General features: G+C 41.5%; 1 protein-coding gene across 1 annotated transcript in view; it reads right to left on the reverse strand.

Annotated features, from left to right (window-relative positions):
• LOC102181111 (multidrug resistance-associated protein 4-like) overlaps positions 1 to 12614 on the reverse strand; it is a 190527-nt gene that overhangs the window by 46325 nt on the left and 131588 nt on the right. The window contains 1 exon segment of the mRNA XM_018056300.1: positions 11476 to 11667. Within this exon segment, the coding sequence (XP_017911789.1) occupies positions 11476 to 11667 (192 nt within the window).

Genomic DNA, 12614 nt, shown 5'->3' on the forward strand with positions numbered 1-12614 from the left:
TGTACCAAAGCTTTCTTATCCATTCATCTGCTGATGGACATCTAGGTTGTTTCCATGTCCTGGCTATTATAAACAGTGCTGCGATGAACATTGGGGTACATGTGTCTCTTTCCATTCTGGTTTCCTTGGTGTGTATGCCCAGCAGTGGGATTGCTGGGTCATAAGGTAGTTCTATTTGCAATTTTTTAAGGAATCTCCACACTGTTCTCCATAGGGGCTGTACTAGTTTGCATTCCCACCAACAGTGTAGGAGGGTTCCCTTTTCTCCACACCCTCTCCAGCATTTATTGCTTGCAGATTTTTGGATCGCAGCCATTCTGACTGGTGTGAAGCGGTACCTCATTGTGGTTTTGATTTGCATTTCTCTAATAATGAGTGATGTTGAGCATCTTTTCATGTGTTTGTTAGCCATCCATATGTCTTCTTTGGAGAAATGTCTATTTAGTTCTTTGGCCCATTTTTTGATTGGGTCGTTTATTTTTCTGGAATTGAGCTGCATAAGTTGCTTGTATATTTTTGAGATTAGTTGTTTGTCAGTTGCTTCATTTGCTATTATTTTCTCCCATTCAGAAGGCTGTCTTTTCACCTTGCTTATAGTTTCCTTTGTTGTGCAGAAGCTTTTAATTTTAATTAGATCCCATTTGTTTATTTTTGCTTTTATTTCCAGAATTCTGGGAGGTGGATCATAGAGGATCCTGCTGTGATTTATGTCTGAGAGTGTTTTGCCTATGTTCTCCTCTAGGAGTTTTATAGTTTCTGATCTTACATTTAGATCTTTAATCCATTTTGAGTTTATTTTTGTGTGCGGTGTTAGAAAGTGATCTAGTTTCATTCTTTTACAAGTGGTTGACCAGTTTTCCCAGCACCACTTGTTAAAGAGATTGTCTTTACTCCATTGTATATTCTTGCCTCCTTTGTCAAAGATAAGGTGTCCATAGGTGTGTGGATTTATCTCTGGGCTTTCTATTTTGTTCCATTGATCTATATGTCTGTCTTTGTGCCAGTACCATACTGTCTTGATGACTGTGGCTTTGTAGTAGAGCCTGAAGTCAGGCAAGTTGATTCCTCCAGTTCCATTCTTCTTTCTCAAGATTGCTTTGGCTATTCGAGGTTTTTTGAAACTCATGGCTTTAAATAAAGAACAACTAGATCTTTCTGAGCAATATAATCAGAATGCTTAGAATGTTTCATGTTTCTTGATTTGAAAACCTCTGAAGTTTTGCATCTTATTCTGTCAAATCAATCATGGCACTTCAAAAAAGAATTTATTATTATAGAGATTAAACATAAGAAAAGTGGGTTCAGCTAATTTTATTACCTTATAAAGATAATGCAATGACTATAAGATATTTTGGTTTTGTTCAGTAGTGTCTGACTCTTTGCAACTGCATGGACTGCAGCATGCCAGGTTTCCCTGTCCTTCCCTATCTCCTGGAGTTTGTTCAAACTCATGTGCATTGAATCAGTGATGCCACCCAACCATTTCATCCTTTGTCATTCCCTTCTCCTCCTGCTTTTTCCCAGCATCAGGGTCTTTTCCAGTGAGTTGGTTCTTTGTGTCAGGTGGACAAAGTATTGGAGCTTTAGCATCAGTTCTTCCAATGAATATTCAGGACTGACTGCCTTTAGGATTGATTGGTTTGATCTCTTTGCTGTTCAAGGGACACTCAAGAGTCTTCTCCAGCACGCCAGTTCAAAAATATCCATTCTTCAGTGCCCAGCCTTCTTTATGACCCAACCCTTACATCAGTACATGCCTACTGGAAAAACCATAGCTTTGACTATATGCACGATTGTCAGTAATGTCTCCGCTTTTTAATATTCTGTCTAGGTTTGTCATCCCCTTTCTTCTAAGGAGCAAGCGTCTTCTAATTTCATGGCTGCAGTCACCATCCACAGTGAGTTTCAGAGCCTAAGAAAATAAAGCCTATCAATCACTCTTTTTTGTTGTTGTTTTTATTTTATTTTACTTTACAATACTGTATTGATTTTGCCATACATCAACATGAATCTGCCACAGGTGTACATGAGTTCCCAATCCTGAATCCCCCTCCCACCTCCCTCCCCATACCATCTCTCTGGGTCATCCCAGTGCACCAGCCCCAAGCATCCTGTATCCTGCATCAAATCTACCATTTCACACCAGTCAGAATGGCTGTGATCCAAAAGTCAATCACTCTTTCCATTGTTTTACCATCTATTTGACATGAAGTGATGGAACCAGATGCCGTGATCTAAGTTTTTTGCATGTTGAGTTTTAAGCCAGCTTTTTCACTGTCCTCTTTCACCTTCATCAAAAGGCTCTTTAGTTCCTCTTTGCTTTCTGCCATTCGGGTGATATCCTCTGCTTATCTGAGGTTACCGATATTTCTCCTGGCAGTCTTGATTCCAGCTTGTGCTCCATCCAGCCCAGCATTTTGCATGCTGTACTCTGCATGTAAGTTGAATAAGCAGGGTGACGATATACAGCCTTGAGGTACTCCTTTCCCAATTTTGAACCAGTCCATTGCTCCATGTCCGGTTCTAACTGTTGCTTCTTGATCTGCATACAGGCTTCTCAGGACATTTTGTACCTTATATTAAACCCTAATTCATATAATATAGATGGGCCATTCTCTGCCTACAGGCAGGTCATAGTATGTATTTATGTGGCTCATGCATTCTGTGTACAGGCAGGCCTCAAAGATATTTTGAATATCAAAATAAACCAAGCTATATGAACGTTTTGTTTCTCTGTGCAAATAAAAGTTACGTTTATACTGTACTGTAGTCTAGTGATGTACAATAGCATTATATATAAAAAATGTACATACCTCAATTTCAAATACTTTATTGTTAAAAGAATGCTAACCATCTAAGCATTTATAGGGTAGTAACATTAAAAGCCACTGATCACAGATAAGGATAATAAATATAATAATAATAAAATGGTTTGAAATACTGCAAGAATTATCAAAATGTGACAGAGACATGAAGTGAGCAAATGCTATAGGAAAAATGGTGCCAATGTACTTGCCTGACACAGCATTGCCATAAATGTCCATTAAAAAAAAAAAAAAAAGCATTATCTGTGAAGCACAGTAAAACAGGTGGGCCTATATTTCTCATACATAAATCAACACACATCAGGACACAGGTGAGAATCTGTGAGAATGTGTGCATGTTCCCATGTTATCAGCTCCACCGAAACTGATCCATCTGTGCAAACGGGAACATCTGTAAACTTTGGGTAAATGGACTGAGATATGTAGGGGCACCAAGGACTGCTCATGACTACAGGACTGTGAGTTCCAAACTCCAGTGAAGAGAACTAGAAAACCAGGGGACTTCCCTGGCATTCCAGGGGTTAAGAGTCTGTGCTTCTACTGCTGGAGGCATGGATTCGATCCCTGATCAGGGAACTAAGATCCCACATGCTGCATGGCCTCAGACCCCCCATAAAGAAAAAGGCAACTCAAAGAAAACCTGATTCTGATTATTCCTAGAGTTCAATCATCAAAGCTATAGTCTTAATGTCTTTTCTGGGTAACTAAAAGGTTTTACCAATTACCCAAAGGGTTTTACCAATTGTCACCAGTATCAGTAAGCTTACATTCTTCAATCTAAAGACACTTGGGGGCTTCCCTGATGGCTCAGTGGTAAAGAAACTGCCTGCCAATGCAGGAGATGTGGGTTCAATCCCTAGTCCAGGAGAATCCCACATGCTGCAGAGCAACTAAGCCTGTGTGCCACAACTATTGAGCCTGCGCTCTAGAATCCGTGAACCACAACCATTGAGCCTCTGTGCCACAACTGTCAAAGCCCTCGCACCCTATAGCCCATGCTCTTAACAAGAGAAGACACCAGAGTGAGAAGCCCACACACAGTAACTAGAGAGGAGCCCGAGCAGCAACAGAGCCCCAGCCCAGCCAAAAATAAATAAATAGATACAATTATAAAGACTCTTAAAGAAAATCTTCTGTTATTTGCTTGCAGTGGCCCCTTTCTGTTTTTCCAACCAGGTTGCTCTCTGATGATAACACAACTTGTTAGACACTTGCTCCTGGATCTCTCTTCACGCATCAAACTCAACATAATCAACACTCAATGCTCCACACAAAACAACCCCTTAATCCATCTTCCCCACTTACTTTCATTGCATCTTTTCCAGGCTCACAGTGTTTAAAAAACAAATTAAAATAAACTCTTTCCTTAATTATAATTAGTGCAAATGAATTTGAAAAGTTAATAAATAGTAGCTATGCCCCAGCACTCTGAAAAAAACATTCTTAAAATGATGTTTTTACTTTCTAGGCTTCTATATGTGTTCTTTTTGTTGTTGCATTTTTTGGATGTGTTCTTAAAGATACAAGTTCACATATTTAAACAAAATGGGATTAATGTGAACATACTGTTATATGTGCTTTCATTTCATATTTCATAAAAATTTACTTTAATGGTTGCATAATAGTATAGTACATGTGATCATTTATTTAACAAATCCTCTGCTGCTTGATATTTAGGCAGCATCAAACAGTTAGCTATTATAAATAACTCTGCCTTAAATATCCCTGAAGCTAAATCTTTGCAAACAACCTGAATCATTTTCTTCACATAAATTCTCAGATGTGGAATTGCTGAGAGTCAAATATGAACCCCTTGGACAGCAAGTATGAATCCCTTGGACAGCAAGGAGATCAAACCAGTCAACCCTAAAGGAAATCAGTCCTGAATATCCATTGGAAGGACTGATGCTGAAGTTGAAACTCCAATACTTTGGCCATCTGACACAGAGAGTCAACTCATTGGAAAAGACCCTGATGTTGGGAAAGATTGGAAGCGGGAGCAGAAGGGGACGAAGGATGAGATGGCTGGATGGCATCACTAATACAATGAGCATGAACTTGGGCAAACTGCAGGAGATGGTGAGGGATAGAAAAGCCTGGTGTGTATCAGTCCTTGGGTACACAAAGAGTCAGGCATGACTAGGTGACTGAACAACAACATAGTATGAACATTTTCAGAGGAAGCTGTTAAACTGCTAACCTACCCTCCAGAAGTATAATACCATTTTCTGCTCCCACCCATTTCCCTGCATGTTCACGAATCCAGGTGATATAGCTTTGTTTTAATTGACATCAATTTGATTCCAAGAAGTGGAATCACTTTCCCAGGATGTCTTGCTGGAGGCATAACAGCTCCTGGTTGCCTGCCCCCTGCACCTGCCCACTCTGGTCCATGTGCTCTCGCTTCTCTAATTAAACTCCTGAATGCCAGCTCAGCACCCAATACTCCACCCCAGGATGTCTCTTCTTCCTCCCTAACCTCTTCATTCTTCATGTACATGAGTCAGCTTCCTTGGCATCACTAGCTGGTGGTGAGGGTTGAATGTAAAAATATGTGTTACATACTCTGTAGTTCATTTTCCTGAGTGCTTTGCAGGTTTCTAGTTCTTCATTCACTGTATCAGGACATCAGGCTTTTGCTTATGCTGGTCCCACCTCCTGGAATGCCTTCCACATGTATTTCCACCTGCCGAAACCCTAACCACACATCACTAAGTCTGTTTCACATGTCTAATTCCTTGGAAATGCTCTCCGTATATCCTCATGTGGGTTTGTTCCAACTCTAACAGATGTTATGTCATTATTTATACACATCTATAAAAATTGTGACCTCATTATAGCTTACAAAGCTAATATAGCCATTTTCTTGTTTCTTCAACTAGACTGTATATGTTGACATCAGGATCTGTATTGGATTTGACTTTTTCTTATTTGTATTACCTGTGGTGCCCTGAGACAAAGAAACTTCCACTGGGAGCTGAGATTTTTAACTCAAGCCAGAGAAATTTATGGGAAATATATTACCATATTATTTAGGTATAAGATAAATCAGAGACAGACACAACAGATGGATCCTATAGCCATAAATACAACTTCAAATGGCCAACACCTCATTCTCATGGGACAGACGCCACCTTCCACAGTGTAAGTGGTTATGGTCATTTTACACCCTATGAAAATGATGACCATTTTTGTCCAAGTATTTACTCTTGGTGCTTTACGTGTCTTTTCTTAAATTGTACATCAGGCCTACAGGTTACATCCTTTCACTTCCATTTTGCATAAGAAAAGACTGAGGCTTAGAAAAATTAGTCTGTCTGGATATCAGAGCCTGTAAGTAGCAGGATGGGACTAAAATCCATGTCTGTTGGCCTCTTTTCCATCTGCTGATGGGCCTCCTTATTCCCTGGATGGACTGGCACCTTACCATGCCCCTCTGTGTACATAGAACAGAGAAAGTGGGGAGAGGTGTAGCTGCAGGTAAAGGAACAGGCCTTCCATAGAGATCTTATGGTCAGAGAGTTAAAGCATGATGTGGACACAGGCATATATGTGGTGAGTGAGCGAAAAGGGTACCTGAGGGCAGGGGGACCAGCTGTCAGCAGGAAGACCTGGCACCCACAGCTGGACTGAAAGAGAAACCTGCATAAGTGGGACACATGGTGCCTGGGGAACAGGCCAAACAGACTTCATGCCCTGCTTGGGGCAGCAGGACTCATTTTTGATCCCATCAGGTGGTGAAACAGTTGAATATACACTGCTGCACTGGGCTGTCTCTGACTCCAGGTCCAGGCAGGGCTGAGTCTGTGGGAAATCCCTCCAGTCCCTGTAAGAGGCTGGTGTGGGGAAGGACAGACAGCAGGATGAAAACTGCTTGTGATGAAGACAGACTCCACTGGAAAGACACAAATAATGCGGTGGAATCACACAGAATTAAATTATAATGTAAAAGTGCAATTTATAGACTATAAAAGTAAGTAAATCTAGGGACACAGAACAGTCTAGAGCCTCTTGCTCAGTAGCAACAGAGATTTGGGAATTCTTGAGTTCAAGTTCAAACTGTCAAAGGACATTTCTTGAGAATCAAAAATGTCACTCATCAAAAACTGTCCATGGGAGAGAAAGGAAGAGGTCATGTTCAGATACAAATCTGAGTCAAGAGGTCTGGGTGAGCCTGATACTCTGCATTTCTAAGAAGCTCCAGGAGATTCAGGTGCTGCTGGCCCTGACACCACAGTCTGAGTCACAGGGAGTTAGGAAGCTGGCAGGGAAAGGGGATAATCTGGGAGTAAAGGGATCGGTTTTTAAGAAAATATTATGTAAAAAAGGGAAAAAGTAGTAAATTAATATTTTTGCACATTATAGTATGGTCTACTAAGCCTCTGCAAAAATGTATCATCCAAATAATAGCCGTGAGCAAAAACAAAGCAAAATCAATCTATCTCAAGAGCTGGACAATACTTTATTGTTCAGGACTCTCTAAAATGATCAAATCAACCACAAAATTATCGAAATGAAAAAATGCAGCCCATGTTCAGACTCTAACCAGGAAGTCTAGGGTGCTATTTACCTCATGTTGATTTTTTCTCTGTTTGACTGTGCTGGGTCCTGATTGCTTTGCACGAGCTGTCTCTAGTTGTGACAAGTGGGGGCTACTCCTGCAGTGAACAGGCTTCTCACTGAGGGGGCTTCTGTTGTTGCTGAGCAAAGACTTCAGTAGTTGTGGCATGTAGGCTCAGGAGTTGTGGTGCAAGGCTTAGTTGCTCAGTGGCATGTGGAATCTTCCCAGACCAGGGATTAAACCAAACCAGTGTCTCCTGCCTTGGCAGGCAAATTTTTATCCACTGCACCACCAGGGAAGTCCTAATTCTTTATTATCACTTGTTATTTTTTCTGTGAATTGAAATTCTGCATAGTACCTACTATACACTCCTATTGACTATAACCTCTAGGAATTGGGATAGAAGAAGAAATGAGGGAAAGAGAATAAAGCCCCCCTTCCGCTGGGCTGGTTCATTCCCATTCCCCATCCCCCCAGGCTGGGCAACAGCTTCTCTCAATCAAATCCAGCACCAAAGGTGTGTCCTGGAGTGATGGGGACTGGGACAGGTGAGCAGGAGAGGGAACCTGGGTTATACATAGGTGGAGTGAAATCAATTCATGAACACACTGCCTGGGTATCATTTCCAAACACAGAAATGAAGCTAACAATGATACTGAGAGTGGAACAAGGCACAGATCAAAAGCCAAGTTACTGATTTTATTAACTCAGTCTCCAAATTCAATTTTCCCTCAAACATTTTAGAATCTCAATGATCCCAAGATATACAGGTTTTAAGAAAGAAGAAGAAGAATCTGTTACGTTCCTAAGTTGTATAACAGAGATTCTTAGATAATTCATATTTTATGTTTTGGGGAAAATTTAAGACAAGTGCAGGTTAACAGAATTGCTTGTACAACAGAAAATCTGACTGACACATTGTCTGAGTGTAAGTAAATATCACAAACAGTGCTTTCAGGGACAAAATTGTATCAAGAGCTGTGATTGATGTTTGCCTGACACAGCAGTTCACCTTTTTCCTGACCTACAATGGAACTGGAAATAAATAGGACCAGCTTTTGCTCTGTGACTAACTGAAGCTGCTCCCTGGGTAACATTCAGGCATTAAGTTGAATATTCTTTTATGTTACTAGGGTTTCATTCATTCAGCTCAGTTCAGTTCAGTTCAGTCGCTCAGTCGTGTCCAACTCTTTGCGATGCCATGAACTGCAGCATGCCAGACCTCCTTGTCCATCACCAACTCCCAGAGTTTACCCAAACTCATGTCCATCAAGTCAGTGATGCCATCCAGCCATGTCATCCTCTGTCGTCCCCTTCTCCTCCTGCCCCCAATCCCTCCCAGCATCAAAGTCTTTTCCAATGAGTCAACTCTTCACATGAGGTGGCCAAAGTATTGGAGTTTCAGCTTCAACATCAGTCCTTCCAATGAACACCCGGGACTGATCTCCTTTAGGATGGACTTGTTGGATTTCCTTGCAGTCCAAGGGACTCTCAACAGTCTTCTCTAACATCACAGTTCAAAAGCATCAATTCTTTGGTGCTTAGCTTTGTTCACAGTCCAACTCTCACATCCATACATGACCACTGGAAAAATAGCCTTGACTGGACAGACCTTTGTTGACAAAGTAATGTCTCTTCTTTTGCATATGCTATCTAGGTTGGTCATAACTTTCCTTCCAAGGAGTAAGCATCTTTTTAATTTCATGGCTGCACTCACCATCTGCAGTGATTTTGGAGCCCCAAAAAATAGTCTGACACTGTTTCTGCTGTTTCCCCATCTATTTGCCATGAATTTATGGGACCAGATGCTATGATAGTTTTCTGAATGTTGAGCTGTAAGCTAACATTTTCACTCTCCTCTTTCACTTTCATCAAGAGGCTTTTTAGTTCCTCTTCACTTTCTGCCATAAGGGTGGTGTCACCTGCATATCTGAGGTTATTGATATTTCTCCTGGCAATCTTGATTCCAGCTTGTACTTCTTCCAGCCCAGTGTTTCTCATGATGTACTCTGCATATAAGTTCAATAAGCAGGGTGACAATATACAGCCTTGACGTACTCCTTTTCCTATTTGGAACCAGTCTGTTGTTCCATGCCCAGTTCTAACTGTTGCTTCCTGACCTGCATACAGGCTTCTCAAGAGACAGATCAGGTGGTCTGGTATTCCCATCTCCTTTAGAATTTTCCACAGTTTATTGTGATCCATACAGTCACTGGCTTTGACATAATCAATAAAGCATTACAGCTATTTTCCACTAGATGGGTCTGTGTGGTGCTAAGAGTTTTAAAGAGCAGTTCTTTCAGTTATTTATGGAGTTTTCATGTGTTTTTATGTATGTGTGTGTGTGCTGGTTTCTGTTTGCTCACACCGGTGTAACTCACTCACCCTCACAACCAGCAGTCCCTCAGCACCCTGTCTGTGCCCTGCAGAATGCTATTTTCTGAGAACAAATAGGAAAACAAGGTGCTCCCTCATTTTAAAAAGCCTCAAGGTACTATGAGATACAGATCCCAAATTACAAAGCATGCTACAGGTGCTATCTTTTCTTTTCATTATGATAAAATTCACATAACATAAAATTTAACTATTTAACCATTTTTAAGTAGACAGTTTGGTGTTTAGTACATTCACATTGCTGTGCAACCAAGCTTGAGAATTTTTTCTGCCTCATAAAACTGAAATTCTTACCCATTAAACAAATAATTCCCTATTTCCCCTCCCCTAGTCCCTGGAGACCACCATCCTACTTCCTGTCTTCTTAAATTTGACAGATCTAGGAATCTTACATAAATGGAATCAGAGTATTCATTCCTTTTGTGTCTGGCTTATTTCATTTAGCAAGATGTCATCAAGGTTTACCCACAGGTCAGAATTTTCTTCCTTTTTAAGGCTGAATAATACTTCATTGTAAAGATTTAGTTCCTTCCGAGTTTTGGATGCTATAAATATAGGTGTACCATAAATGCTATCTTAAAAGAATATATAAGACACTAAGGAAGAACTTGGGGTCTCAAAGATGCATTAGGGTTGACTCAGAAAATGAGGAGAGTTTCACCATCCAGATGACAGAGGGCTGGGTCTCTGAGGCTGAGGGGCAGCGTGCACACTGGGAACAGAGAGGATGTGGTGCTTTGGGAGAAACTACACACGATCCCAGTGCCGGGGGGTGAGTGTGTCAGGCACAACTGGCTGCAGAGTGAGGTGGGGAAGAGCTCCTAATGCCTTGTCTGTTCTGGTTCAGTTTCTTCTTTAAAATTCTGTCCCAGCTAAGGGCCTCAAACTGAGTGTGGAAGGAACATCACCAGCAGACATGGATGCTGACCGGGCCAGGACACAAGCCTCTCTGCCATCTCCCACACAGATCCTCTCTGCTCCCATCAATTTGCTTTTGACTTTGAGTCAATCTCTAGACCTTGCCTCCATCTGATACCATGATCCCTCACTGCTGACTGGGTCATTATTGAGGCTCTTCTCTGGAGAACACAAACTCACCCCACAGCCCCTGCTGGAGTGGACTTGAGGCTATGCTATGGTTCCAGCAGCAGCTCACCCAGGCCAGTAAGGATCAGATCTGGGCTAAAGAAAGAAGTAGTCTGTGGGAGGAGGGCAGGGGGCTGGCAGCTCAGTATGGGTGAGTGAAGGACAAGGCTACAGGAAGGGCTAAGGGACAGAGAAGGAGGCTGTAACCAGAGGGCACTGTGGGAGGAAGAGAAGATTTCAGAAATACAAACAAGAAAAAATGAAAGGAATGAGATTTTGTAGAGTTAGGGCCAGGAAGTCAAGGGTGACATCCTAGACTTTGTATGAATAATCAGCTGTCACATATAGTGTCCTGAGTCAGGTTAAGATGGAGTCCTGGATCCCAGGATCCATTAACCATCATGAGGGAGCTCACAACACAGGGGAACAATTTCCTGGGATCCCCATTCCATGATCAGTTTCCAAGAAATATTCACCTACAATGTTACTGACACATTAATCTGCACACATTAGGACAGAGTCCCCCTGACACACTGACAAGGAAGCCAAGAGCAGATGTGGTGCTGAATCTTCAGCTGGATTTTAAAGAGGCAAATGGCTTAAACTAACCTTTTGTCCTGAGTAAAAGTCTGGATACATGTTCCTCAATACCAGAGGCCCATCCGACGTATGCCTGAAGCGCACATTGTTAAAGGAAATCAATCCCTTGTTGGGCCAGGATGGCGGTGGACGATACTCAAGTTCCCAGGGTGCTTCTTTCACAAGGTCTGTGTATTCAATCACCCTTTCTACTGAAATCATCTGAAACATGTATGACATCTCATGAGTTAGTATCAGAGGGTCTTGTTTATGGATCTTCAGAGATTGTAAATGAAACCTCCTGCTTTTATATGGTTTAGAACATCCCAGATCTCAGCATCCACAAAAGACAGAAGTAGGAGTCTGATGAGGCCTTAGATGATTCACAATCTCATTCATCATCTTCAACACTTTTACATACACCTACTTCCTTCAATTTTATATTAAAGTTAAAAAATTAAAGAAATGCATGGTAAAATTTTATTGATCCTTTCACATCTGAATTTTTAAAAAAAGAATTTTTTCAAAGAAAAGAATACTTATGGACACCAATTAGTAATGTGTGGCCACAGAAGGGCCAGGTGTTACAGAGAAACAGAACTGAATGGTCATCAAACCTCATTTTAATAGTCAGTCACTTTCTACTCTGTTATGAGCTTCCCTGATAGCTCAGTTGGTAAAGAATCTGCCTGCAATGCAGGAGACCCTGGTTCAATTCCTGGGTTGGGAAGTTCCCATGAAGAAGGGATAGGCTACCCACTCCAGTATTTTTGGGCTTGCCTTGTGGCTCAGCTGGTAAAGAATCCTCTTGCAATATGGGTAACCTGCATTTGGTCCCTGGGTTGGGAAGATCCCCTGGAGAAGGGAAAGGCTACCCACTCCAGTATACTGGCCTGGAGAACCCCATGGGCTGTATCATCCATGGAGTCGCAAAGAGTCAGACACAACTGAGTGACTTTCACTACTCCTACTCTGTTAGAAGAAAGATATGGAAATTTTTCAATTTATTGTTTTTCTCCCTTTAGGAAAAGGTAAAAATATTCAAAAGTGTATAATGTACACATTGCTTAAGGTCTTCTAAACAACCATGAATTCACACCTTAGAGAGCACATTCTGAGAGGGAGCCTATCCTACTAGGAGGAAGGGCCACAAGCAAATTCAATGTTCA

The sequence above is a fragment of the Capra hircus genome, chromosome 12 (genome assembly GCF_001704415.2).
Source record: "Capra hircus breed San Clemente chromosome 12, ASM170441v1, whole genome shotgun sequence".
NCBI classification, from domain to species: Eukaryota; Metazoa; Chordata; class Mammalia; order Artiodactyla; family Bovidae; genus Capra; species Capra hircus.